The sequence below is a fragment of the Equus przewalskii genome, chromosome 16 (genome assembly GCF_037783145.1).
Source record: "Equus przewalskii isolate Varuska chromosome 16, EquPr2, whole genome shotgun sequence".
Lineage (NCBI taxonomy): Eukaryota > Metazoa > Chordata > Mammalia > Perissodactyla > Equidae > Equus > Equus przewalskii.
Window position 1 is genome coordinate 15,544,194 of NC_091846.1, and position 27,923 is coordinate 15,572,116.

Here is a 27,923-nt window from a genome sequence, read left to right on the forward strand (position 1 = left end):
TACTACATGCTAAGCATTGTGCTGGGGACATTAACTTTTTTTAGATATTGTTTTTATTTTTATTGAGGTAACATTGGTTTATAACATTATATAAATTTCAGGTGTACATCATTATATTTTGATGTCTGTGTAGATTACATCATGTTCACCCATGACTAATTACCATCATCACCACAGGCACGTACAAATCACCCCTTTCACCCTCCTCCCTCCTCTCTTCCCCTCTGGTAACCACCAATCCAATCTCTGTTTGTATGTGTTTGTTTGTCATTGTTTTTATCTTCTATTTATGAGTGAGATCTTACGGTATTTGACTTTTTCCCTCTGACTTATTTTGCTTAGCATGATACCCTCAAGGTCCTCCCATGTTGTCACAAATGGCCGGATTTCATTTCTTATGGCTGAGTAGTATTCCATTGTGTATATATACCACATCTTCTTTACCCATTCGTCCCTTGGTGGGCACCCAGGTTGTTTCCAAGTCTTGCCTATTGTGAATAATGCTGCAATGAACATAGGGGTGCATATATCTCTACGCATTTGGGTTTTTATGTCCTTTGGATAAATACCCAGCAGTGGAATAGCTGGGTCGTATGGTAGTCTTTAATTTTTTGAGGAATCTCCATACCATTTTCCATAGTGGCTGCACCAGTTTGTAGTTTTGATTTGCATTTCCCTAATAATTAGCGATGTTGAACATCTTTTCATGTGCCTGTTGGCCATCTGTATATCTTCTTTGGAAAAATGTGGTGATCTTCTGCCCATTTTTTAATTGGGTTGTTAGTTTTTTTGTTGTTGAGATGTATGAGTTCTTTATATATTTTGGATATTAACCCCTTATCAGATATACAGTTCGCAAATATCTTCTCCCGATTGTTAGGTTGTCTTTTCGTTTTGTTGATGCGTTTCCTTTGCTGTGCAGAAGCTCTTTAGTTTGATGTAGTCCCATTTGTTTATTTTTTCTCGTTTCTCTTGCCTGGTCAGACATGGTACTTGAAAACATGCTGCTAAGATGGATGTCGAAGAGCATACGTGGACACTAATTTTGAGTAAGAAATCATTTGTTTTCAAGGAGCTTATTGTCTAATGCAGATGTGATAGTATCACTGTTGTTGAAACTACCGGAGAGGAGTCATTTTTAGCCTATTTCCTTTTCCACTTAAATCTTGTCTTTAAAATGTTATATTCAATGTACTTGTATCTTTCTACTTATCCCCGATTTTCATACCTTCAGAAACTGAAGTAGCATAGTCAGTAAAAAATGGAGGCTCTGGATCCAGACGACATAGGCTAGTCATGACTCCACTATTTCCTAGCTCTGGGACATCGGGGACCTAACCACGTCGCGCCTGTTCCCTCTGCTGTTGTTAAGTTAGGTGAGTCATTACACACTAAGTGCTCAGAACTGTGGTGGGCACAGAGTAAGCGCTCAATAAATGTTAGGTATTATTATGATTAGTTTGCTTCTCTAAAACATCAGAAACAATCTAATTCTGATTTTTAGGGGTCAATTATTTTATAATTACTTTTTGTTAGCCTTTACAGTATCTGAAAACACAGGCTTCTGATGTTACTAAGTAAATACATTTATTAATATTATGAAACTTTCTTTTTAATAAAGAATTTCTAATTTCTAATAACATGAACTCAAGAGAGAAGGATTGACAGGAGGTAAGAGAGTAAGTGCAGTAAAAGTAAGTAAAATTAGGAAGGAGACAAGTAAGACTGTATAAAAAAGTGGATACCTTTGTGAACAAGTCTATATCCTTTCTTTAACATACAATTTCCTAGGGTTTGATAGATTGAAATATGGGTTTAATATCGATGAATTTGTATATATTTAAATACATGCTAACTTTATTTTTAAATCTCTGAACACTGTTATATGATTGTGCTTTTTATTTACGTTCATGAGAATTATGCAGGCACTTTAGAGTACGAATAATTGCTTCTGTCTTCTGTTTAAAGACTGTATTTCTCAGAATCATAAGAATAATCTAAATAAACAAAATTGCTAAAGCAAAAGAAAATCTGATTTTGTTTACAAACACCTTAACATTTTTTTGTTGTCGTTCCTAAAGGTGTATACAAATTTTTCCTTACGGCAGTTAATTCTTTAACATTATCAAAAGGCAGACAATGGCATAGGTTTATTCCAGCTTTATTTAAAATTTTAATTGCAAATGAAATAATATGACACGGATGCATAAGAACACAATCAATGATGGCAAATAAGCTAATTCACTTTCCTGGGTTGTTGAAGCCTCCAGGCCCCAGTCAGATATCGAAGTCGTATAAAAAGCAGGTCCTTGCCCATCTGTAGCCAGCTCCAAAATGGAACTAATTTAGAACCTGCAATTTAAAAATAAACAAATAAACTCAGGAGAAAATATATCAGTGTAAAATAGTATTTTAGAAGTCAATCTACATGACCTTGGTGAGCTTCTGGTAACCTTATTATTCATATTGTTAATGTATGTATGTATTTATGTGTGTATGCATGTTAAACATTTAATTCCATCTGTACGTTTAAAGATGACTTTTGGGGACAAATTTTCACGTTTTACACGCTGCTTTTCAGTCTCTCATGTACTACAGAGAATCAGCTACACCTCCACACATAATACAAGTATGGATTAATAATCTTGAGATAAGTCCAAGACAAAAATCCAATTTTTATTCTAATTCTATCAAAGACTCTCAATCAGCTAAAATAAATACCATCTTGGCTAGGCCATCTTCTTGTGCTGTGATTGCCAAATGGCAACATGCCAAGCCCAGTTGACTACATGAGATTTGCCTCCTTGAACATGTTTTAAAAGCCCTTGCTTTGACCCCGAGGGATTTCTTTTTAGTAGGAAGTGGAGCTCCACCCCACTCCCCCCAGTTCAGGTAACTGGGGTGCTGGCTGGTAAAGTGACATGGCCAAGATCAGTACTAATCACTGACAATTTCCAGATTGGAGCATTGGGGCTCCAGCTGCTTTCTCTTTTTCTTTCTTTTTCCCCCCAGCTTTACTGAGGTTTAATTGACAAATAAAATTGAAATCTATTTAAAGTATACAATGTGATGATTCGATGTACGTATACACTGTGAAATGATTACCACAATCAAGTTAATTAACACATCCACCTTAATTATGTTTAAATCATGGACAAAAGAATTAAACATCTTCAAAGATGAAGTGAGTGGTTTCTCTAAAAACAGCAAAAACAAAACATCTTGAAGTGAAATGAAACTTGGATCTAAACTGTGACAATTTCAGATGGCCCTAATAGGGAGGAGCGACTGACTATATGGCCGAGGGTTCTGGGAACAACTAATACAAAACTACTCTTTGAGTGCTGGTTATTGAAAAATAATACACAACTATCTCTGAAATGCAAATGAGCAAATGATATAAATATGAAACACATTTTTACTTTTCCCCACTTCATCTTCCCATAGAGTCTATGCTGGGCATAGATCAACACAGACAGATAACAGAGTTGATCACTACAAGTCTGAGCAATCCTTTTACCTGCTTCCCAGTCCCCTTTGATCCATACTGCTACTGTGGAGATTAGTTAAATTTCTGTAAACTCTATTCGATTCAGCAAGACTCCAAGAGGTTTAAATTCGTTCTAGACTGTATAGTTTGTATGATTGCCAGACCGGTTCTTAATCTTTTTCTGTCCCTAAACATCTGAGGTTACAGAGCAATAATGGCTTACTGCAACAATGACTTTCCAGAGGAGGCCATGCTCACCTGGGGGACAGGTGACTTTGAAAGTCTCCAGATGATTGTTAACTGTTCCCACACTGTTAACTGATATAGGTTCATTCTAAAGTAAGCAAAGGAGAAAACTAGAATATGTTTTAAATTCTATACAGCCAGAGTAGTCTACACTTTTCTGAACAGGAATTATTAAGAATTATGATAGGGGCTGGCCCCGTGGCCGAGGGGTTAAGTTTGCGCGCTCCACTGCAGCAACCCAGGGTTTCGCCGGTTTGGATCCTGGGCGCGGACATGGCACCGCTCATCAGGCCACACTGAGGCAGCCCACATGCCACTACTAGAAGGCCCCACAAAAGAATTATGATAGATTTCACATTATTACAGATCTTAGAGATCTTTACGTCTTCACATTATTAAAGATCTTAGAGATCTTTTTGAACATATGTACAGATACAGTTAAAAATTGGCTGTGAATGGATTGTGGACATTTGGAGTAAAAACAACTATAATTCCTTATTTAGCTTTGCATAGTGGTTTGCAGGTACTCAATACCCACTGAGTTATGATTATCCAATGAGTAATACAATACTAAAATTACCCAATGAGTAATACAATACTAAAAAAAAAAGGTGATGCAAACAATAAAGTTTATTTCTAGCCTCAGATTACTGTGATCTTGTCTACTGTAGCAAGTTTGATTGAATTTCTTGGGCAGAGCAGTAGGCCTACTGAAGACCTCAAGAAGAGACTGAAGTAAAAGAGAAGGCAGTGAGCCGGGTGGAGGGTGGAGGGGATCAGCAGGCAGGCAGTACTCTCTATGGAACAGCCTCTCTGAGTCAAGACAGCTGAGTAGGCCCGATGGGAGCAGGGGGGAGCATTAAAGCCAGCTGACTTTATTGGGCAACTGTATTTCTGACGTCTCCCCCACCCCCACATAAGATCAGCTGTAACATAAACAGTATACTCACCTTCAATTTCAGTCCAGTTGACAGCAATTTCTGCTATTGGAATTTTAAAGAACTGTGCTATGTAAAGCAGTTCTACGTCAAATGCCCTGAAATAGAATATATATTGATATTTATTTTTAAAAAGACAAATAGAGTGTAATTAAATCTCTACCTTGGCAGGTTTTAAAGAAGCTTACATGGCAGATGTAAAGCTTATACTGTTAAACTGAAGGTCAGATTCACATAAGGTCAAATAAAAGGTAAGTAGTTCAGGAGCTTCAAGGCAAATAAAATAATTTAGTGTGTCATTGCATAACATTTAAATGAGAAATATGCTGTCTCTATCACAACTCAGAAACCCCAAGGATAAAAATGGCCTCTTGGGCTCCAAGAGCAAATTTAATCCTGGAAATTTTCATGATCCATGGTTTGCAATCCTAGCCTTAATTAGCTCAAGGTACAGAACTGACAGCATTTTCAACTGATTCAGAGAGCTAATAAAGCGGAACTCTGAGGAGCTCTTGGAGAGAATGTTCTAAATCACTTTAGAGTTGCTTGATTACATTCTACTGTCAAAGGATCAAGGGTTCTTTTCTAAAAACAGGGTGCCTAGGGCCCCATCTTTTCCTTTGCCCTTCCCCGTGCCATCGTGGACAATACAGCACTGGCAGCTGTTGAAAGTGAAAAGCCAGTTTAGACTGGTCGGAAATGCTCTTTGGGCATAACTAATACATACAGAGGAAGTAGATATATTGTCTCTTTCTAACATACACCGTTAAAAACATCTCCAGTCTCAATTCCCGGTCATCCTTCCTTCTACCTATGAAAGGTTTCCTCCTCACAGCCCCTCGGTTTAGGTCAAATCTGCTTTCCCTGACTCAGAAGTTTTCCTGGGCTCTGTTTACAAAGTTCTCTGAACCAGCTGCTTCCTTTCTCTGGCATCAAGCGCAGGAAGAGAAGCAGCACTACCTGTTAACCTTCATGCTCTTTAACTGCCCCTAAAAGTGCTCAAGTCCTTCACGGTTCTGCTTTGATCCTTGAGTCATCAGGCCCTCACTTTCTAGACTACATGGAACACACTTCAAACTTTCAGGGCTTGGTTTTAAAATATTAGCATAGAGAGGAAAATGCCTAAAACCCACTTCTGTTTGATTTCCCTGATCCAAGACAACTTGAATTCGCGAGTTTTGTTTTCTTGGCCATAATACCACCACCATCCGTTATGCAACTAGTTTAAATCCCAAATATTTGGATAATTCAATGAGAAAACTATTTTTTAAAACACTTAATGCTTTTTCTTATCCTAATAAAATATTTACTTAAGATGATAAACCATTTACAAAAGTGTTCTTTGTATTTTTAAAAGGACTATGTGAAACTTCCGTTAACTAGAATTGTGACACTCATGAAAGGAGATAATCTGAATATTAAGCCTTGTGCTTAACCCTCTCCTTTAACACAAAAACAAAAATTTACCTAATGGGCTGAGTTAGTTCTAATGATATTCAATAATCTGAACAAGATTATTAAGTGTTTTTCTAAGAATATCAGTATATGCTTAGTGACTTATCAAAGACACAAAACAACATAAGAATGATGAAAGGAAAGGAGGAAAAAAGCACTGATTAATTGACATTACTTTATATTAAAAAAATCCCTTAAAGGGCTATTTGTTTTCTAAATGATTACTTTTTTTACTCTATCTTTCTTCCCTTAAACATTTTAGATGAAATGAAGACGCTTATTTTTTAAAAATTGCAGTAAACTTCACCGTATTATAAGAGACCAATCTGTTACCATAGCAAAGATTATAATTAAAATACCAAGTACTTCTGCACGGAACTGTATGCTACTATGGAGAAGCAGTACAAGGCTTATTCTCCAGTAAGATGCCTCCATGTGTTTTTGCAAGTGTGGGGAGGGCAGAGCCCCCGTGTTTTCTTTTGTTACTCAGCTCTTGGACTAGCTGTTACCTCACGAACAGATGTATTCCTGTAGAAGAAAGGGCACGCTGAGACTCTGGGAAACACAGCAGACACACACGTACCCGACCGTTCACTCCTGAAATTCCACTGAAATTAAAACAAGGATGGAACAGACACACAGGAACAAAGAGAAGAGGAGATGATAGCAGTAAAAGAGGAAATTTCAAAGTTGGAAAGTAGTTGGACAAGTGGTAACTAGGGAAAGTAGACAATGGCAGGGGGAGAAGCCTAGAAGCAGGTTAAGGGGTGCCACAGAACGCCCAAAGGCTCAGAAATCAGAGCCTCAAATGACGCCTGCAAGTGGGTGTGCAGGTGGGTTGCAGATGGGACGACTCACTGAAATCTAGATGAGATTCTCCTTTCCTCCAAAGATTCTGCGAATGCTGGCAGGCAGGCTCATATCTCCTAGGCAGGAGACCGAGGGATCCCATTTTAGTGAAAACGACCAGCCCAAAAGGTGGCGACAGTTAGGAGTTTCCTACACAAAATGGCCCCACTATTCAATCTGTAGTGAAATCTACGAGTCAATCAGAGGCTCTGACCATGCACACAGCTTCTGATGAGCTTTTTTTAGTATCAGACTAAAGACATCTGGGATAAACTGTAATGACTAAAACAAAGGAAAAAAATTGGTGCAACAGACACAATGCAGGGAAAGAAGAAAATGTCAAAGTTTTAAATGAGACATTAAGAGAAGTAGTGGAAGATATAGTAGTCATGAAACAAAGAGAGATTTTTTTTTTAAAAGTGAATATTGGAAAACAAGAGTTGTAGGAAATTAAAATTTTCATAGCAGAAATAAAAATTCAAAAGGAGGGCTGAATGATAAAATTGAGGAAATCTTCTCAAAAGAAGAAAAATAGAAAAGAGGAGAGAAGATAAAATTATAGGATCAGTAAGGAGGTTCCATATCTGTTTTATAAGAGAGAAGAGAGAAAAGGGAGAGAGGAAATTGTCAAAGAAATGATTAAAGAACATTTCTCAGAACTAAAAGACAAGAGTTTCCAGATTTAGATGGCCTACTGAGTACCCAAGAAAACACATGAAAAAGGGCCACATAAGTCTCTGAATAATTTTAAAACACTGAAGCAAACTTCCAGAGGGGGATGGAAACAGCATGCCACAGACAAAGAAGCAGGATTCAGATTATCTACAGAATTGGACTTCTCCACAGAAACAGTGAGTGCCAAAGACAACAGGGCCAGGCTTTCAAAATCCCGAGGAAATGATTTCCAACCTCTAATTCCTTCTCCAGTTAACTATTAGACAAGTGTGAGAGTAGAATAAAGACAAGTTTTCACATGCGAGGTCTCAAAGTTTCCTTCTCATATTTTTAGCAAGTTTAACAGAGGACGTGTTCTACTAAAACAGGTGTATAAACCAAGGAAAAGGAGATCGAGGACAGGAGCTGTGCAGCCGGCCAAAGAACAGCTAGAAAGAGCCCATGAGATGTCCCCAAGAAAAAAGGATCAGACTGGCGCATAATCTGATGCGTCAGATCATACTGAGAAAGAATTTATACTCCTGAAGGAGTGTGAGCGTGAGTAAGTGACAGATTCACAGGAGAATAAGGCCAATACAAAACTGCAGATATGGGGCCAGCCCGGGGGCGCAGTGGTTAAGTTTGTGTGCTCTGCTTCGGTGGCCCAGGGTTTATGGGTTTGGATCCTGGGTGTGGACCTACACCACTCATCAACTCATGCTGTGGCAGCAACCCCATACAAGATAGAGGAAGACTGGCACAGATGTTAGCTCAGGGCCAATGTTCCTCACCAAAAAAGCAAACGAACAAAAGAACCTCCAGATATTTATTATCTCTAGGAAAACAAAAAGTATGATAAGAAAGGTGATATAATCATACTGTATGCTACAGCCCAAATGTGAATTATCTTCACACAGCTATAACAATCAATACTGATCTGACCAAAAATTATTTTAAAATTGTATGAGGAGTGTAAGTGTGGAGGGTGTACAGGAGTTTAAGAGAACTAAATACTTATCCACTGATTTCCTATTTTGGAAAGTAACATCTAAAACTGGAAAATGGACACAGCTATGCAGACCCATTATTTTGAATATGAAAGCAAATACCACAAAGACAAAGTAAAAAGATGAAAGTAGCTACAGCCAGGGCGTAGGGATTGGGGATGGCGGGAGATGGGGCAAAGGACAACTGTTTTTCTGTTATAAGTCTTATTGACTTTAAATCATAAAAATGTATAACATGGATTAAGTATTTATTGAAGGAAGGACATTTCAAAGAATCCACTTTTAAAATTACTCATAAAGTAGGTCAAATTATACCTTAACATTAAATGGAAAGAATTTAGGTGAGGTACAGTTCTGCAGATGGAGATGATATATATATATGTATTTAACATTACCCAAACTCAAGCCTCTAATTCTGCATCAAAGAGATGCCTATAACTCCTCAGTTGAGGGAAACAATAGACAAAATAAACAAATGAGATTTCATCAGACTAAAGAGCTTCTTCAAGGCAAGGGAAAACAGGATTGAAACAAAAAAACAGCCCACTAATTGGGAAAAAATATTTACAAGCCACTTATCCGACAAAGGCTTAATCTCCATAATATACAAAGAACTCACACAGCTTAACAACAAAAAAACAAACAACCCGATCAAAACATGGGCAGAGGACATGAACAGACATTTCTCCAAAGAAGATATAAGTATGGCCAATAGACACATGAAAAAATGTTCATCATTGCTAATCATAAAGGAAATGCAAATCAAAACTACACTAAGATATCACCTTACACCCGTTAGATTGGCAAAAACATCCAAAACCAAGAGCGACAAATGTTGGAGAGGTTGTGGAGAAAAAGGAACCCTCATACACTGTTGGTGGGAATGCAAACTAGTACAGCCACTATGGAAAACAGTATGGAGATATCTCAAAAAGTTAAAAATAGAAATACCTTATGACCCAGCCATCCCACTACTGGGTATCTATCCTAAGAATCTGAAATCAGAAATCCCAAGAGTCCCTTGCACCCCTATGTTCATCGCGGCATTATTTACAATAGCCAAGATGTGGAACCAACCTAAATGCCCAAAAACTGATGATTGGATAAAGAAGATATGGTATATATACACAATGGAATACTACTCAGCCATAAAAAAGGACAAAATTGGTCCTTTCACAGCAACATGGATGGACCTCGAGGGTATTATGCTAAGCGAAATAAGCCAGACAAAGACGAACTATATATGACCCCACTCATAGGTGGAAGATAACATATAGACAAGGAGAACTGATCGGTGGTTACCAGGGAAAACGGGGGGTGGGAGGAGGGCACAAAGGGGGAAGTGGTGTACCCACAACAAGACTAACAATAATCTACAACTGAAATCTCACAAGGCTGTAATCTATCATAATCTTAATAATAAAAAAAAAATCCAACCCGTATTAAAGGTCAAAAAAAAAAAAAAAAAAAAAAGAGATGCCTATAGTCTTTTAACTTCAGCTGTCCTCATTGATGTTTTCTAATACCTAGAAAGTCTACTTGACTTGGATTTCCTGAAAGTTAGGAGAAAAATTTCAATGAATCTCTGTTACAATAAATTCTTAAAAAAGAACAGTCTAGGGGCTGGCCCCGTGGCCGAGTGGTTAAGCTCGCGCGCTCCGTTGCAGGCAGCCCAGTGTTTCGTTGGTTCGAATCCTGGGCGAGGACATGGCACTGCTCATCAAACCACGCTGAGGCAGCATCCCACATGCCACAACTAGAAGGACCCACAACAAAGAATATACAACTATGTACTGGGGGGCTTTGGGGAGAAAAAGGAAAAAAAAAAAATCTTAAAAAAAAAAAAGAACAGTCTAAGGTGACACTTAAATGGAAATAAGGAGTAAATGCAGAAGTTGGTTTCTATAAGTTATGCTGCATAAGAAAAAAGTACATCTGTTCTTTAGTCTTTCTTGACTTAAGTGCAGGAACAGACAGGTTTCAATAAAAGCCACTGATGAAACATTACTGTGGTGAAGGGTATACTGCTAATCAAGTCGATACATACATATTTGGTGGTTCTCCTTTACAGGCACAAAATAAATATAATTAAACCCTAACGAGAGATACAAGAGGCTAAAATTTTAAGTCAGATCAATAGCATGTCAATCAAGTCCAAAATAAATGACTAAAAAAGCATGCACATGAACATAAAATTTAAAGAAGAAAAAAATTAAAAAATGTTCTTTAACTAAAAAAAAAAAAAAAACCCCAAAACACTAGAATTGTGCTGTCCAACAGAGCAACCAAGAGCCACATTTGACTACTGGGCACTTGAAATGTGGCTAGTCTGAACTGAGATGTACTGTAGCTTGAAGACACAGTACAAAGAAAAGAATGTAAAATATCTCAATATTTTTTCATATTGAGTGCATGATGAAATGACAATATTTTTATACTGTTTTAAAGTATATTATTAAAATAAATTTCATCTTTCTTTTTACTTTCTAATGTGGCTACTAGAAAATTTAAAATTACATGTATGGCTTTCATTTGTGTCTCATATTATATTTATACTGGACAGTGCAGCCCTAGAACAATCCTGACAAGGAAACTTCATGATTTTTAAGTTATCACCCTAACCCTAATGTACTCCATTTCATAATCCTTCCTTTCAAACTGCAGAGAACCCTAGTTCTAGACGTAACGGCTGATGGCTCAATGCCCAATGCAGAGGAAGGCATCAAGAGTGGCTTCTTAAATTAGGTTCTCTCATTTTGGAGTCCATTAACTATCAGGATGTTTTATTCTTTAACATAATAGAAACATGTCTGAATCTGAACACCAAATATACATTAATTAAAATTTTTTAATCTAGGAAAAAAAGATTGAAAAACATGTTTGAATGATAATTTTCATTCTGAAATTATAGTTTCTTTAAAGTTATTTGGAGGGCTATATGATATCTATTTCTAGGGAGACTATAGATCTTTGCAAATAGATGCAAGAAAGTTGTAGAGACTACAAAAATGAACATCTACTGAAATAATTATGCAGATTCCCACCATGAAAAGAATTCACATAGAGCCCACGACTAAGAGTAAGTATTAATTCTTTCAACGATATTGAGTACCTACGATGGGCCAGGCACGCTATCAGATAGTGGAATATACTAGTAAACAAAATCACATAGGATTCTTCTCTTGTGGAGCTTATGTTTTAACAGAGAAAAGGAAACATTACACAAATAAGCAAAGACTACAGATGTGATAGGTGCTATGAGAAAGGCTTATGGTACTGCAACAGTATACAATTAGGGGCGTCTGATCTAGTTTGGAGAGTGAAGCCAGGCTGTCCTAGGGAAGACCTGAAGGATAAGGAGAAGGTGAGAGGCTGAGGGGTCGGGGTGAGAAGGGAAGAATCTGCATGTGGAGACTCTGGTGGGCCAGACTATGCAATCAGTGCTGATATTGTGTATCAGTATACCTGTCAAGGCCACAGAAGGGGCCAAAAGGCAATGGGAAGCCACTGAAGGATTCTAAGCAGAAGAGATGCATTTGATTAATCACTTTTAATTTTTGAAAAGACCCCTTGGGCTGAAGCATAGGAAGTGATGATGTCCTGGATGGTGGAAGTGAAGATGAAGAGAAATGGAGCGACATAAAAGCTAAAATCAACAGGACTGGGTCATGGATTGGATATATGGAGGGGCTGTGGGGGATGTTGGGGCTGACCCCAAGGTTTCAAGCTTCTGTGTGACAGCGTTATTCATTAAATAGGTTGAGAGCTGAGGTGAGGTCCAGGATAAAGATACGCTGAGGGAACAGGATATTTCAAGACAGAGAGCTGGGAAGTGTTGAATACCAATGGGTTAATTAAGATAGTAAGTGGTCATATTAAACATGGTCACTGGGATTAACAACATGGGGTTAACGAGGTGTTTAGATGGAGGGATGGGGGAAAATCCATAGTAAGGTAGGTAAGGAGTGAGTGAGAAGTGATAAGATGGAGACACTGAATATAGACAACTCTTTCAAGGAAAGGTTTGCTGTGAAAGGAGAGAGGGCTAGAGCTGGAGGGGTGTTTGGGGTATCAATGGAGAGGGTTTTTTTAATGGCAAGAGAAATTTAAACTTGTTTCAAGAACTGATGGGCAAGATGTGGTTGAGGGGAAAAGGCTGCAGACACAAGAGAGAAAATAAGCCAAAAGGATTAGGCTCTTAGAAGGTAGAAGGGGATGCAGAGGTCAAAGCATTGGCTCTTAGGCAGGAGAGCGAACTTACTCCTATAAAAGGAAGGGAAGAAGAGAAAATGGGTACCCTTCTCTTTTACTTTTTTCTTCAAGGAAAAAAACAAAGCTGAAGGAAAGGGGATATTTTCAGGCCTCCCAATTTATACTGTCTACAATTAAGGTGAATACATAAGTTTATACCCTATGTTTGGTTTGACATTTTCAAAATAAGATCCAACCCAGTAAAAGGATAAAGGCACAGATTAAGTTTACATATAAAAATGTCAATCTGTTTAAATCTGGAGGTTCATTGTGAGAACACAGGGCTGCCTCTCATGACCTGGAATACCTTCTGTATAATAAGATATACCACATACATGCTGGTGAGGAACCTACCATCGTTCAATGTGTAGCGATGAAAATGTCCGCGAAGCTGCTTCTCGAGTTAATAATTTGAACCCACACTGTGTGTCCCTGATTCCTTTGACACAAAGGAACCACACCAGAAAGTGGAACCCATACATGAGAAGAGTACGGAAGTAAGAACGCTGAAACAAAGACAAAATAGAAATGATTTTTCCATTTATCTATAACAGAGACATTGAAATCACCTGGCCTGTACACAACTGCATTTTAATATTTAATTGACTGGTCGATGAACACACTGTTCCATTCCCTTCACTGGCAAAGCATTATACAGAAAGGGGGAGGATGCCTACTGCTGAGCGGACGGAGGCTCTGGAGAAGCAGTTACTCACGTCCTGGTGGTTGAGTGACAAGAAGCAGCACAGTACCGGTGAGAGGTCAGGGCCTCAACCTACCAGAATCATACCACAGCAGTTCTGGGCTGCCATGAGCAAGGAGAACATCTCATTCACCTACATATTTTGTGCCTCTCTGCCCAAAATATATTCCAGTTTCAAAAAAGGTGACAGTTACCAGAATATTTTGCAAAAGCAAAACACTAAGATTTGAACCTGAAGTTTGATACCTAGCTAAAGAGAATATTGATAAAAGAGGTACAGCAGAGTGTCACGGAAGTTACAGACTAGAAAGAAGTTTGAAGCAAAAACCCTGTCTCTCTAATTAGGTAAGACAGATATCTGATTAAATATATTTTAAATATAAGTTCTTTAATACTTTGGATATTAAACTTAAGTAGTCTTTAATTCTGAGTATTCACTGCTGTCATTAGTAATTAATTTTATTATTAGTAGTAACAGGACATAATATTCCATTATTCATTAAACATTGCAAACTTTAAAACATAGTAACAATAGATCATTATCATTGTATTCAAGACTTTCATGTTTAGGATTAAAAAAAGATAGGAATCTCAACATTTTTTATAACTAAGGTAACAGACCCACGTGATACATGCACATAAGGAACCTATTCAGAGTCTGCGGAGAACATTTAATGTCTCATACTATTAAATAGAGGTCCCTTCCTCCTTTTGGATTTTGCTTTTCATAATTGTAATCTTTAGTACTGTTCTTCACTCACATGGCTTTTTCTATCATTACTGAGCAGAACCATGACTGACCAGCGATGACACGACATAGTAGAAAAACGCCACTGACCTGTGCAGATCTCTATTTGAATCCCGGCTCCACTAACAACTAGCAGGGTGACCTTGAGCAAGTTACCTCAACTCTCAAAGTCCCACTTTCCTCATTTATAAAATAGGAATGAAAATGCCTACCTCATAAAGTTATTATAAGGATTACAGGAGATAATATTAAAGCCTTTAGCCAAGTGTTTGGCACAGAAAGTAACAGGAACTCAATAAATGTTTTTAATATAAAGGAAGAAGGCTTGAAGCTCACTTTAACCTCCCGACTACAATTTCACTTGTGTATTAAATAGGGCAGGAAGGGAAGGAAGAATAAAATACCTATCTATAAAGTATGTAAAACAAACTTTTTGAAAGCATCTAGCACTTCTTATTATCTAGAATCATTAGTTACGTTTTGATGTAAATATGTCTTACCTCTCTAAGTAGGGCAGAAACCTCATTTTAAAATACTCTGGGAATCTCACAACAGCTTGCTCAGTGCCTTCCATATAAAATACTTCCAATAAATACTGGTTGACTGATTAAACCTCCAAAAGAGTATTTATGCTTAGAAAAGAACAAATAGAAATTGAAAGATAGAAAAATAAAAATTAAAAGGTAGAAAAATAATACCTATATTCTCCTAGAATGATTTTTAATGTGATTTAGGTGAGCTTACTAGTTACCAAATAAAAATATTTACAACTGCTTTTGCTTGCATGTTAATACAAGATTTTTGCTTGTTTTATGATAATGGCTATCTTTGAAAAACCAGAAACATGTGGAGTTCACATGAAAACCTTAATTTATTTGATTTCCAACATATTTAAAAGCATAACAAGATACTACAAAAAGAGGATCTTTAAATTTTAAAACTTGGCAAAATACCTTAAAATTTAGAAGATATCTAAAAACATATTATAGGATAGACTTATTTAGTTAAACTAAGCTAACAAAATCATAGAGTAGCACTATATGAATTTCTGAAGTAGATGTTTAAAAACATGAAAAAAAGACATTCACTACTTCAATATTAACAATAATCTCTCTAATGTTTATGAAATGTAAACAAAGAATTCAGGTGAAATTTAAAGTTGACTGGTAATTTCATTATCTTAAAGTCAGAAGTTCAAAGAAGTCCCAAGACTTAAGAAAAGACTCTTCAAAGAAAATCTGAAGACATCAAACAAATGGTAATGGATTCTATTTTAAGTCCTTTAAAAGTGATAAATTAAGAATACCCAGACAATTTCCACATGATTGTTGTAACTGTTATACAGAACACATGGGGATGTGCACACATTTATGGATGCTAAAGGACTCCACTGGGGCTGTGTCATGTTTATCTTCCAAGAGAACAGTACAACAGATGGCAGGATTAACTGAGAATGTGTATAAACGTATCTAGCAAAGATAAGACTGAAAACTACAGGGTTAAACTATTGAAGTTGCTGTTTACTATCCTGATTAATTCTTTCATAATTTTTTTACTGTCCACAGATTGATCACCATGCAAGCACATTAAGAGAAAACCTGAGTGGCTCAGAAAAGGAAGGCTATGCCGCAGTTTCTTGGACATGTGGCAGATGGATGTGTTGCCTCTTGGAGATGAGCGTCTCTAAGACAGGTCTGGCTCTACGAGGATCATCTGGATTTGAACTTGAACTACAAGCCTACTGAGCATCGGCAGTAGACAACTGCTGATCCCTAGTCAGTAGATCAGTTTATCCTTTCTTTCTACAGAGTAGTAGCCAACTCTATGGGGTCCAAAAAGCACTAAATCAATCACTAAGTTTTAGAGATGGAGGAACAGATGGATGGATAACAAGATAAATTATAAACATGTGGATCCTGGGCTAGATCCCTTGATGTGTGGCTAAAAGCAGTACTAGGTAAAAGAAGATTTAGACCATAGCAGTCTTATTTGAATACTATTCTAAGAAAAATTCAAAGAGTTTTCAACTAATGGATGTTCTATTTGAAAAGAATTTACACCATTAAAAACAAAACCAAAGAACAACATACTTGCTTTCTACTGCCACCAACAATAAATACAGGGCCGAAGTATCTCGTGCCTAGAGTACTTCAATAGCTTCCTAATTACTGCTTCCTATTTCTTCAATCTATCTTTTTTCCTTCACCAAGTAGATTATCCTTTTTTTTCCTATTAATATATTATTTGAAAAAAGGAAAAAATTCAATCACACAACCGTGAAATTAATATCAGTCTATTTTGTGTTTTCGTTTGCATAGATATTTTTACACAATTATACTGTATTTACAATATAATACTGTTTTTTTATACAACCTAATATTTTAGGTATTTTTCCCATGTGATTACGTAGTCTCCATTATCATCTGTTTTACTGGCTGCGTGACATTTCAGCCAGGGGAAATATCTATATTTTCTAGTGTTGGAATTTGGTATTTTATAGTTGCTAGTGTAACGATAAATAATGTGCTGAGCATCTTGGACATACACTTTCCTTCCCTTATCCCTTATCCCTTGTGTATCAGTAAAGTAATAAAGTTGGACTAGTTAATCTCTAAACTCTCTTTCAGTTTTAAATTCCTGGGAGTATGATATCCTCTATGGTTATGGGATTAAACTTTTTCAAATACCAATAAGAGTCCATAGGAATATAGAATACTGGACCAGATGCTTAAGTTGTTAAAATAATTTATTTATCAAAAAAAAGGAGAGTCTGTGTTTCCACATGTGAGCATAATCCTTAAGAGGTTTTATGACTCTGCCATCAGTATATTTTTTATAAAAAAATCAGAATTTCTTATCTTATTTCAGAATCATTGAGGAAAAGGTTAAATCTTCTATGCCACTGGTTCTCAAACTCTGGTATGCATAAGGGTGACCTGGGAAATTGTTAAAAATGCAGACTCTTGGTCCCATGCCTAGAGTCTGATTCAGCGTGGCTGAGACTGACCCAGAAATATGTATTTAAAAAAAACCTCCCCAAATAATTTTGACCTTGCACTGAAAAATATGGCTTTATTCTCAAACTACTTGACCACTCTAGATGAACCATTAAGAATATAATGGACAGGGGCTGGCTCTGTGGTGTACTGGTTAAGTTCACACACTCTGCTTTGGTGGCCCAGGGTTCACAGGTTCAGATCCCAGGCGCGGACCTACTTACTACTCATCAAGTCATAGTGTGGTGGTGTCCCACATACAAAACAGAGGAAGACTGGCACAGATGTTAGCTCGGGGACAATCTTCCTCAAGCAAAAAGAGGAAGATTGGCAATAGATATTAGCTTAGGGACAATCTTCCTCACCAAAAGAAAAGAAAAAAAGAGACTATAATGGACAATTACTGAGCTTGTTACACTAGACCAACATTTTTAAGTGAAAAAATGATTCAAATAAGAAAAATTGCATAGAATAATTCCTTAATATATTTTTTCCTTCAAGTTACTCCAGCTTTTCTAGCCTAATCTACAAATTACAAAATGAAGAATTTCATGTCTTCGGTGAATTTTTTTTTTTTTTTTGGTGGGGAAGATTGGCCCTGAGGTAACATCTGTCACCAATCTTCCTCTTTTTGCTTGAGGAAGATCGTCTGCTGAGCTAACATCTGTGTCAATCTTCCTCTATTTTACATGGAATGCCGCCACAGTGTGGCATGATGAGAAGTGCTAGGTCTGCGCCTGGGATCCGAACTTGCGAACCCCAGGCCACCAAAGCAGAATGCATGAACTTAACCACTACACCACCAGGCTGGCGCCCCCTTCAGTGATTTTTTTTTATATCCTAAAAAGGGCAGTTACAACTTGTCAAATTTTAAGGTATAGTGCTTTTGTAAGAGGAATAAAGTTAAAAAAGAATTTAAACTTTGAATGAAACAAAATATAGTATCTAAGTGTGCAAGTATGACAAAACTAAAGGCAGTTGATAGGTTCAAAAATGCATCATTTAGAAGTTTGTTATATATTATAACTGAATGGGGACTGTTTGTGTCTTAAAAAAAAATAAAAAAGAGCTGCTTGCATCCTAAGTCAAAGTGAAGTCTACATCCTTCTGTAAACTCATTAAAAGAAAAAATCAATTCCTAAATGTTCCAATTCTTCACAAATTTCCAAAATTAAAAAAATTCTTTTCTTTTGAAAGGAACCTCATTTTTATGAGATTAAGTATGAAAGCTTATTTTGTGCTAATGTATATGTAAAACAGGAATAAACTGCTGACCCCTGCCAGTTAATGAGCCTCACCTGAGCAATTGATTCTTTTTCCAAATGAGCTCGAGATCCACATGCAATAGCCATTTGACCCTGAAGAAAACAAAATCAAACGATTTTTCAAAACTTATGTATCATTAATAAAAATATTTATTTTCAATGTGAATATCTCATTTTTTAGAAAATGATTTTTTAAAAAAGTAAGACTAAATATCTTTAAAGGTTTATTGAGGAGTTCAGAATAGTTACAGCTTCAAGAAGCCTAATTGCACTTACTAAGAGGACACTAAATATAAGAGGCATGTATTACTTCAAAATTCACATATTTAAATGATTTTTCTGATTAAAAATACTATATCAATATAAGTATACTTTTTTAGAAAGAAAAATTAATAGTATTAGAAAGACAAGGGTTATCTGTAGATGGTATGATTTTATACATAATCACTAAAATCTTGAAAATCTAAGAATATCAACTGAAAACCTACTACAAACAATAAGAGAATTTGAAAAGATGAGTGGGAACAAAATGAATATATATATAATATTTTAGCCTTCATATGTACAAACAATAATCAGAAGATAAAGTGGAAGAAAAGACAACATTTACAACATCAATAAAAAAGAAAAATCTAGAAATAAACTTTACAAGAAACGTAGCAAGATCTAAACAAAGGAAACAAGTAAATGCTACCAAGGGAAACAAAACAACACAGCACACAGAGGGGCACACCATGATCGTGGGCAACAGCAGGTGACGACAGCATTAAAAAGTCAGTGCTCCTTAAATTAATCTTTAGTTTCAAGGCCATACCAATAGAAATACCAAAACAATTTTTCATTGAACTAGACAAGCTGATTTGAAAGTTAATATTGAAAAATAAAGAACCAAGAAGAGCCAGGAAAATTCTAAGAGCGAGGAAGGACTTGCTCCAGAGGATTTAAAAACATATTATAAATTACAATAATTAAAAAGGTACTGGAATGTAAACAGATAAATGCATGGGCCAGAATGGAAAGGCCAGAAACACAAACACACACACATGGGTACTTAAAATACAATAAAGATGACATTTTAAATCCCGTGGGAAAAAGATCAATGAATAAATGCTGTGGGGTGTCCTGGTAGCCATTTGGAAACCAAGCCGCATGCTGACAAGGATATATTCCAGATACATTGAAGATTTAAGGGTAAAATAGAAATAATTTGATCTCAAGGAAGGCACAAGTACATAAAACCCAGAAGAATAAATGAATTTGAAATAAAAAAAATTGCTGTGTGGCAAAACAACAAAAATTCAACCATATTAAAAATTAAAAGACAAAATAAATGGAGGAAAATGTTGATAATTTATATTACAGACAAAAGGCTAATTTCCAAAATGCACAAAGTACTTCTACAAATTATTAAAAAAGTACTCAACAACTCAGGTGGAAAAGAGGCAAAGGCTATGGACAGAGAGTTCACAAAAGTAAGTAAAAACAGCTCTTAAACAACTGAAAAGATCCTCAATCACACTTATACCAAGAGCAATGCAAATAAAACCTAGCAGTTTTTACCGTACTGTGCCTACACACTATATGGACAATGATTTGAAAACTGTTAACAGAATTACAAATATACATATAATTTGACCCAGCAATTCCACAACTGGGAAGTCTTCCTAAAAATAAACTTGCATATGTGTAAGAAGATATTCATGCAAGGTTAATCATTTCATTGTTTGAAGCAGCAAACTTGTATGTCTATCCAAAGGAACTAGCTATGAAGTTGTGAAAGAATGAAGAAGCGCTTTGATGTATATATACAGCTCAATCTCCAAGATATATTGTTAAATGGAAATAACAGAACAGTGTATAATGTTATGGTTTGCGCTTTATTAAATAAAGAATACATATACAAACTTCCAGATAGAGATATAAGAAATGGATAACACTAGTTACTTCTAGGAGTAATTGGTTGACTGAAAAATGAAGGGTGGGGCTAATTTCACTGTATATCTTCTAATACTATTTGAATTTTGAATCATTCACCAAAATAATTAAAATTCGTGTTCATTGTAAAAAAAAAATTAGAATATAAATTTACATATATATGACAAAACTTTATTATAAAGAGAGAAGTCACATATAATCTCACTACCTAAAAGCAGCCACTGATAAATTTTGTATATTTACTTGTCTATTTTTTGTACTTTTTTCCCTCTGCATTTAAAAAACCATAGCTAAAATTTAGTCATGTGTATCATGCTCTTTTTCATTTAAAATAACCTAAAGTTTTCTTATATTCAAGTTCATTGTTTCCGAACTTTTTATTACAGGCATTTTCAAACATACCCAAAAGTAGAAAGAATAAGAAAATAAAGCCCCATGTGCCCGCCACCTGGATTCAACAATTATCAACAAGCCCCTCACTACCACCCACCCAACCTAGGATTATTTTGAAACAAATTCTAAGCATCCTATAAATTGATATATATTTCAATTATAATATCACTATCATACCAAAAACATTAATAATTCCTTAACACCATCACATATAGTCAGTTTTCAAATTTGCCCAATTATCTCGTAATGTTTCCAGTTTGTTTCAATCAAGAGCCAAATAAAATCCATACAAATTGATTGGTATTTCTTTTATCCACGGGTTCCCCCTTATGTCTTTTAAGTTTTTTTCTTATAATTTATTTGTTAAAGAAACAATGGAATTTATCCTGTAGAGTTTCCTAGGTTTTGAATTTTGCTGATTTGACCCCCCTGGTGACATTTAACATGTTCCTCCGTCCTCTGCATTTCCTGTGAACTGGGTGTTAGAGTTAGAGGCTTGATAAGATTCAGGTTTATTTTGCAAGAACTTGTCATAGTCGTGCTGCACGTTGGTCTTTCTTTCCTGTGCCGATTTAAGGACAATACAATATTTCACTGTACAGATAACCACACATACTTTCATTTTTTGCCTAGGTGTTGATGATTTCTAATTTCATGTTATTATAAAGGTGCCTAAAAGAATATCTTTGATATAAAACTCCAACTGTATTTTGGATTTCTTTCTTTGGAGAAGTCATAGAAGTAGAATATTAAGTTAAAAATATGAATGTTTTTAATGTATAGGATCCAAATTAATCTTTAAAAAGGCTCTTTACATTCCCACTAATTGGGTATGATATGGACTATTTCATTAAATCCTTGTCAGTTCTAATCATTCTCATTTTAAATTTGCTAATTTGATAACAGAAAAATATAACTACACATGATCTAATTTACTTTTTTTTAAAAATAAAAAGGTAAACTTCCGGGAAATTTTTATTAGCCATCTATATTTTCTTCTAGAAATTATCTGTTATCTCTTTGCTTACGTACTATTTAATAGTAAGAATAATTTCTTCCCTTTTTCTGACAGAGGTACTTTGCTCAGGAAGGGAGAGAAGGGTTTTCTTAGAGGAGAACCACGTTAAAAGTTCAGATCATATATGGCGAATAAGCTTTAACTTTGAATCCAAAAAGAGCAGTAGCATTACTGAGCAATAGATAAAGAAGCACATCCTTCTACCTTTCAGAGACTGAGTAGAGTTAAAATACCACTTAATTAAACTAAAAACAAAGCAAAAGCAAAAGCTTTCATTTTAAAATCTCCTTTTCTTTCAGCATAAGCCTCTAAAAGCTTTTAAAGCGGGTTTTGTGTATCTGGAGTTCTGCTGTAAGAACTGAATCCCTGATAGTGATCTCAGTATCAGGTGGAATTCATCTAAGTAGCTTTTAGAACAGTTAGCTGTTCTTCAGGCATGAAGGATATTCTTGTTTTAAAAACTGCTCATATTAGAATATATATGTAGACATGGAGTCTCTTTCTTCTAAGCTTCTTTCAGAGTATAGCTGAATTTCTTATTGTTTTAAAAAATGAATATTTTAGTTGCTATGACAGTTGGCTTTTAAAAGTGGAAAAACTGGTGCTGTATTCTATTCTAGAAAGAAATGCTTAATTAGAATCTCTCTTTCCTAACACTTTTTTAGTTAAGTGTTTTCTCACAATTCATGGGAGAGAAGTAATAGACTAGAAAAACTAGGAAAGTCCAATGTAGATTAACAATTATAAACAGTAACATTACAATTAGTTCTGAAAATCAATCACAGACTAATGTTAATAATTAGAGGTAACGGTTACTGAGTGCTGAACACACACGAAACGGTTGACATAGATTTCTAAATTTTGATCATTTCCTCAGGATTATGAACTTGGGCTCATTGTCCTTATGTCAGAGATGAGCAAACTGAGATGCCTGGATTAACCTGCCCCAGTCTGCATGGGATTTGAAACTAGGTCTATTCAAACTCCACATCCAAAGTTAAGAAACATATTGAAATGGAAATTGGCACAGGGCACTCCAAAAGACAAAAATGCTTCCAAATAAGGTAGAGCTATAGAAACAAAGTTGAAAAAATTTAGAAATTAGTAAAAAAAAAAAAAAAGTAAATAGTAAAATTAGCCATATTCAGCCAATATGGGCAGAAACGGAAAACTTGGTATATGAAGCAAACTACCAAGTTAAGAATAAGTTTTATTTATTATAAAAAATAAAGTTTTGATTTAAAAAAAAATCACCCCTCCCCTTTTTCTTTAAAAGCAATATAGGCTCATTGTTAAAAACTAACAATAGAATTAATCTAAAAAAAAATCTGAAAAGATACCCATAATCCCACCATCCAGACAACTGATGTTAACACACTATTTCATATATAGATAGATTTATCCATATATATCCAGATGTTTAAAATTTGCTTTTTTCACTTAATTATGTATAATGAATAGCCATCCTATATGATAATGAGTTTAACCAGTGTAATTTAATATCGGACATGTTAAATTGTTTCTAGTTTTTTCCTCTTATTAAAAAACACTGCTCCTTGAAAATTTATTTTTATACACATTCTTAATTATTCCCTTAAGATAAATTTCTCAAAATTGGGTCAATGGATATGAATTATTTAAAGCTTTTGATTCATATTTCCAACTTGTTCTAAAAAAACTTTGTATCAATCTGCACAGACTCAACAGATAAACTTGGCAATATCTGTTTTGTTTCCTTTTATTTGAGAAAAGGTACCTTATTACTTCCCTGCCTTTTAAATTAAGAGTATTTTCTCTCGACAATCACAAGGATATACAATTTATGAAAATTTCTGTGGTTAGAAAAAATTATGGTTGTTAAAATCAAGGTTTCAATCTTCTAGAACAAGGCTGGTAAACTACGGCCTGTGGGTCAAAGCCGGCCTGCTGCCTGTTTTTGGATGGCCTATGAGCCAAGAACGGTTTTTAAAAAAAGAAGAATATTGCAACAGAGACCATACATGGTCCACAGAGCCTAAAGTGTTTCCTCTCTGTCCTTTACAGAAAAAGTCTGCTGTTCCCTGTTCTAAGGGAGATCCACTTTCAAACTCGGTTCGTTGGTATTGAACACCTGCTCTGACAGGCAGCCCTTGGACTCCACTAGTTTGGGAAACACACTGTGATCTGCTGAGACAGACTCTCCTGAAGTTTTATTACGTACAGTCTACCACTTTTTTACATTTTCAAGCCTGCCTTTTTAATTTTTGCATTCTCCTTTGTTTGATTTTCACAAAGATTTCAGCAAAATGCTTGTGTAACTACCTGGTCTATAAAACGAATGACTTGGGAAGTCAAGGGATCTCTTTTGGAAGCCTGGTCATCTACCCACGTATTGAGAGGGTGAAACAAATAGACTAGGTTCTTAGACCTGCCTGCGTGGTCCAAAAAAGGGGAAACATAATTGTTATTCTTTTATTTAAGGAACAACCAAACCACACATACACACATGAAATGCTGGTGTACCAAAACCGCACTTAGCCAAGGTACCAGGTTGAAGATACAGGAACATGCAGGGTCATTAGTTAGCAATCACTCCAGATTGAGCTGTGTGCGTGGTTAATATTTGTTTCCTATAGTTTTTCTTAATGTAATTTTACTCCATATCTCTTTAATATCCATTACCTTTAATCATTTGTGGCCTTAAAAACCTGAAAACTAAGTTTGTTGGAACTATGTCTAAATGAGAATTTAAGATACAAATCATGGCCTGAGGAATTATCCTATGATTATGGATTACAGACTTCTTGTCATCTATGTTGCCTGTTCACGGATTTTTGACTCTATTTCAAATAGTTAAATCACTAAACAAGTGATCATCATATACTTTACTTAGAAAAATTACTGTAAAATCAACCATAATTTTATTAGAAGGGTAGAAAAACTACTGGTTAGGAAGTTGAAAAGCTGGGAGAAAGTTTTGCACTTAAAAAAAAAAGATAATACAAGTAAAATATTTGGAACTAAAGGTAAATATCTCTTTTACTTGTTTATTGTACATAGCTCTACTTAAATTATGTACATTTAGTTTAAAACTTTAAAAGAACAATTATCTTCAGAGAAGGAATTACAGGCAGTTTTTCTAAGTTCATCATATAAGAATAATCAGACCAGAATATATGACCTGGCTACTCTAAGAGGAAATCCAAGTAAGAAGCAGCAGCAAATTTCTTTTTGTTGCAATTAAAAATAAAATCCGCTGAGAAGCAAACATTAGAAGCCGTCAATACTGTAGAAGACATTTAAGTGAACTACTGCCATCTAGTGAGTCAGTCGTGGAGTCATTATAGAACTCAGCTACTTTGAAACCCATGTTCCCGTTTCACTATTTTCAGAACTATTCTAGTCAATTTTTATCAGGGCTTAAGGAAGTATATGCAATACATGCTTATCAAATCTGTGGCCTACATGAATTGAGAAGGCAAGAGCAAGTGTACTAAAGATAGAATAAGAAGCCACACCTTGAGAAACTGAAATTGAACGTGCTGATGTTTAATAGGGATAAGTAGCGAGCCACACTTTCCTTCCTAAACAAAACAAAGCAAAGGAAAAACAGAAATAAAAATAACAACCATACCAGTACAGGGATGTGGAGGCAAGGTTCAATGGCAACACATATGACAAAGACCTGGCTGTATGAGGTAAAAATGTAACGTGGTGACCAGATCGATACCAGCTGAAGCATCTTCAGTGGAAAATGACCAAGATGGTAAGAAAAAGAAATATGCTCTTTACAAACTGGAAGAACTACTGACAGCATAAAATAGAGAAGAAACATGGAAAACAGCTTTAACGCTCTGAAGGGCTGTCACAAAGAAGTAGAAGTAGACTGTTTTGTGTAGCTGTAAAATTAGAACCACCAAAAGGAGACAGACGTGCATTTAATGTAAAGAGGAACTTTATAACTGAGTTGGGATGGAAGGGCTGCTTGGGCATCACCAGGGCTATGCAAACAGACACTGAAAGATCACTTGGTGGTTGTGAAAAGTTTCCAATAGTGAATAAGTGACTAAATTAGATCAAGGGTCTGCAAACTACAGCCCGTGGCCTGAATCTGGCCTGCTGCTTGTTTTTATAAATCAAGTTTCACTGGAACACAGGCATGATCATTCATCTACGTATTTGTGCTACAACCACAGAGTTGAGTAGCTGCAACAGAGATTGTATGGCTTTAAAGTTGAAAATATTTACCAAATGGCCCTTTATAGAAAAAGTGCCAACACCTGAATTAGATAATTAAAAAGTTTCTAATTCCTCTATGCACATTAGCTTCAGAATATCAGTTTTCTGAGAGCAATGACTCTTTATAAGCTTTGTGAGAATCATGAGTAGACAGGAGTCCTGATTCAAAAATAATTTTCACTGGGTCGATCCAAAGACTATGGATTTTGGAACTTTAATTGCCTATCATTTATCTGCCTCCTTTCCACTTCCTCCAAAAAGTGTTACATGATGCATATTGATAAAAACTCTTAATAAACTGAGTTCCAATTAATTCAAGTGAGTTGTGATCCTCTTAAATAATCAGGCTTCCCTTGAGGTGCTACAGACCAAGGCTGTGAATTAATAGCTTAATCATATGAGTTAGTTCTTTAAAACGCAACATTTACAGTAACAATGCAGTAAACTGAATTATGACAAGGAAAAAAGATGGCATCAGAACTCCTTTCCTTTTCAGAGTAGTTTAAAGGGAACTGGATTTACAAGAGGAAGGATCAGATTTTTTTCCTGTTTATTGTTTGGTTTACCTCCTAATTTTGGTTAAATCATTTAATTTTTCTTTGCCCCACCAGAGGATGACATAAAGTCAGCTGCTAACAATTTGACACCTTCCACCCCGCCCCCCCACTCATGGCTCCCCAGCTACAGGGATAATGAGGGAGCAACATCTATCAAGTCTCTGTGGGTTCTTTCGGGGGAAGTAGGAAATCAAACCCAAAAACTTCAGCAGTTGGATTTTTCTTTTAGCTTATCATGATTTTGCGAGAGGTGGAAGAAGACATACTTTTTCAGTAAGAGTGAACATGTAACATATCCAATAATAATTTTGTATCAAGAGTATAAGGCAGTACTGTCCAACATAACTTTCTGTGATGATGGAAATGGTCTATGTCTGTGTGAGCCAATAAGGTAGCTTACAAGCTACAAGGATATGAAATGTGGCCAGTGAGACTGAGGAACTGAAATTTTAATTTAAATTTAAATAGCCACACGTGGCTAGTACCTACTGTGTTGAATAGCACAGGTAAAAGGGATATTGTCAGAACTAATTCTTTTAAGAACTATATTAATTAATTCATTTAGTATCTCTAAAGAAACACTGCTGGGAAGAAAGGGGGAGTGGGTGATGGTGGAGGGGGAAATAGAATACTTCACAAATCACGAAATTAAATAGATACTGATTTCTAGGAAGTAGGATATGAGGTGAGGGTTTGTAATATTAAATTTTCTGTTGTTTGGAGTTTTGCTTTAATGAGTTTTATATGTCGTGTTTTACTTTATTTGGTTTTTGCTATAATGAATAGGGATTATTTTAACAAATATATAATAATAAAAAACAGTTCTAAATTAGGTCTATTTCATTCATGGGTAGTTCTATTTATTGATCTTATTGTAGCACTCAATTTTGCTTCCTTAGTTCTGTAACTTCTTTTTTAATATCGTTCTGTTGTTTTGTCATCTCACCTTCAAATGCCTGAATTTGTGTTGCTGAATGCTTATTTTCATTAATTATTATTTCCTTAGCAAAAATATTCTCATGTAATTTTACCCTTTTCCTTGGATTATAATGGCTTTCAGACAGGGTTTATCTTTCTTTTGTATGAAACTTTAATTCTTTTTTTGTAGTAATACGTTAGTGTAGCTGCCATTTATCTCTTGAGCTCTATGTAGCATTGTTGGGTCACTTGGGTTCCCTGCTGTTGTGAGATGTGGTCTTG

At 35.7% G+C, this 27,923-nt stretch overlaps 1 protein-coding gene across 4 annotated transcripts in view; it reads right to left on the bottom strand.

Moving 5' to 3' along the window:
- Positions 1-2,145: 2,145 nt before the first annotated feature.
- ALG5 (ALG5 dolichyl-phosphate beta-glucosyltransferase) overlaps positions 2,146-27,923 on the bottom strand; it is a 42,387-nt gene continuing 16,609 nt past the window's right edge. For all 4 annotated transcript variants that reach the window (XM_070578085.1, XM_008530720.2, XM_070578083.1 and 1 more), the window contains 4 exons: positions 18,636-18,695; positions 13,245-13,396; positions 4,687-4,772; positions 2,146-2,352 (listed from right to left, as the gene is read on the bottom strand). In XM_070578085.1, coding sequence (XP_070434186.1) covers positions 2,237-2,352; positions 4,687-4,772; positions 13,245-13,396; positions 18,636-18,695 — 414 coding nt within the window. In that variant the 3' untranslated portion in view covers positions 2,146-2,236. The remainder of the gene's footprint in view (positions 2,353-4,686; positions 4,773-13,244; positions 13,397-18,635; positions 18,696-27,923) is intronic.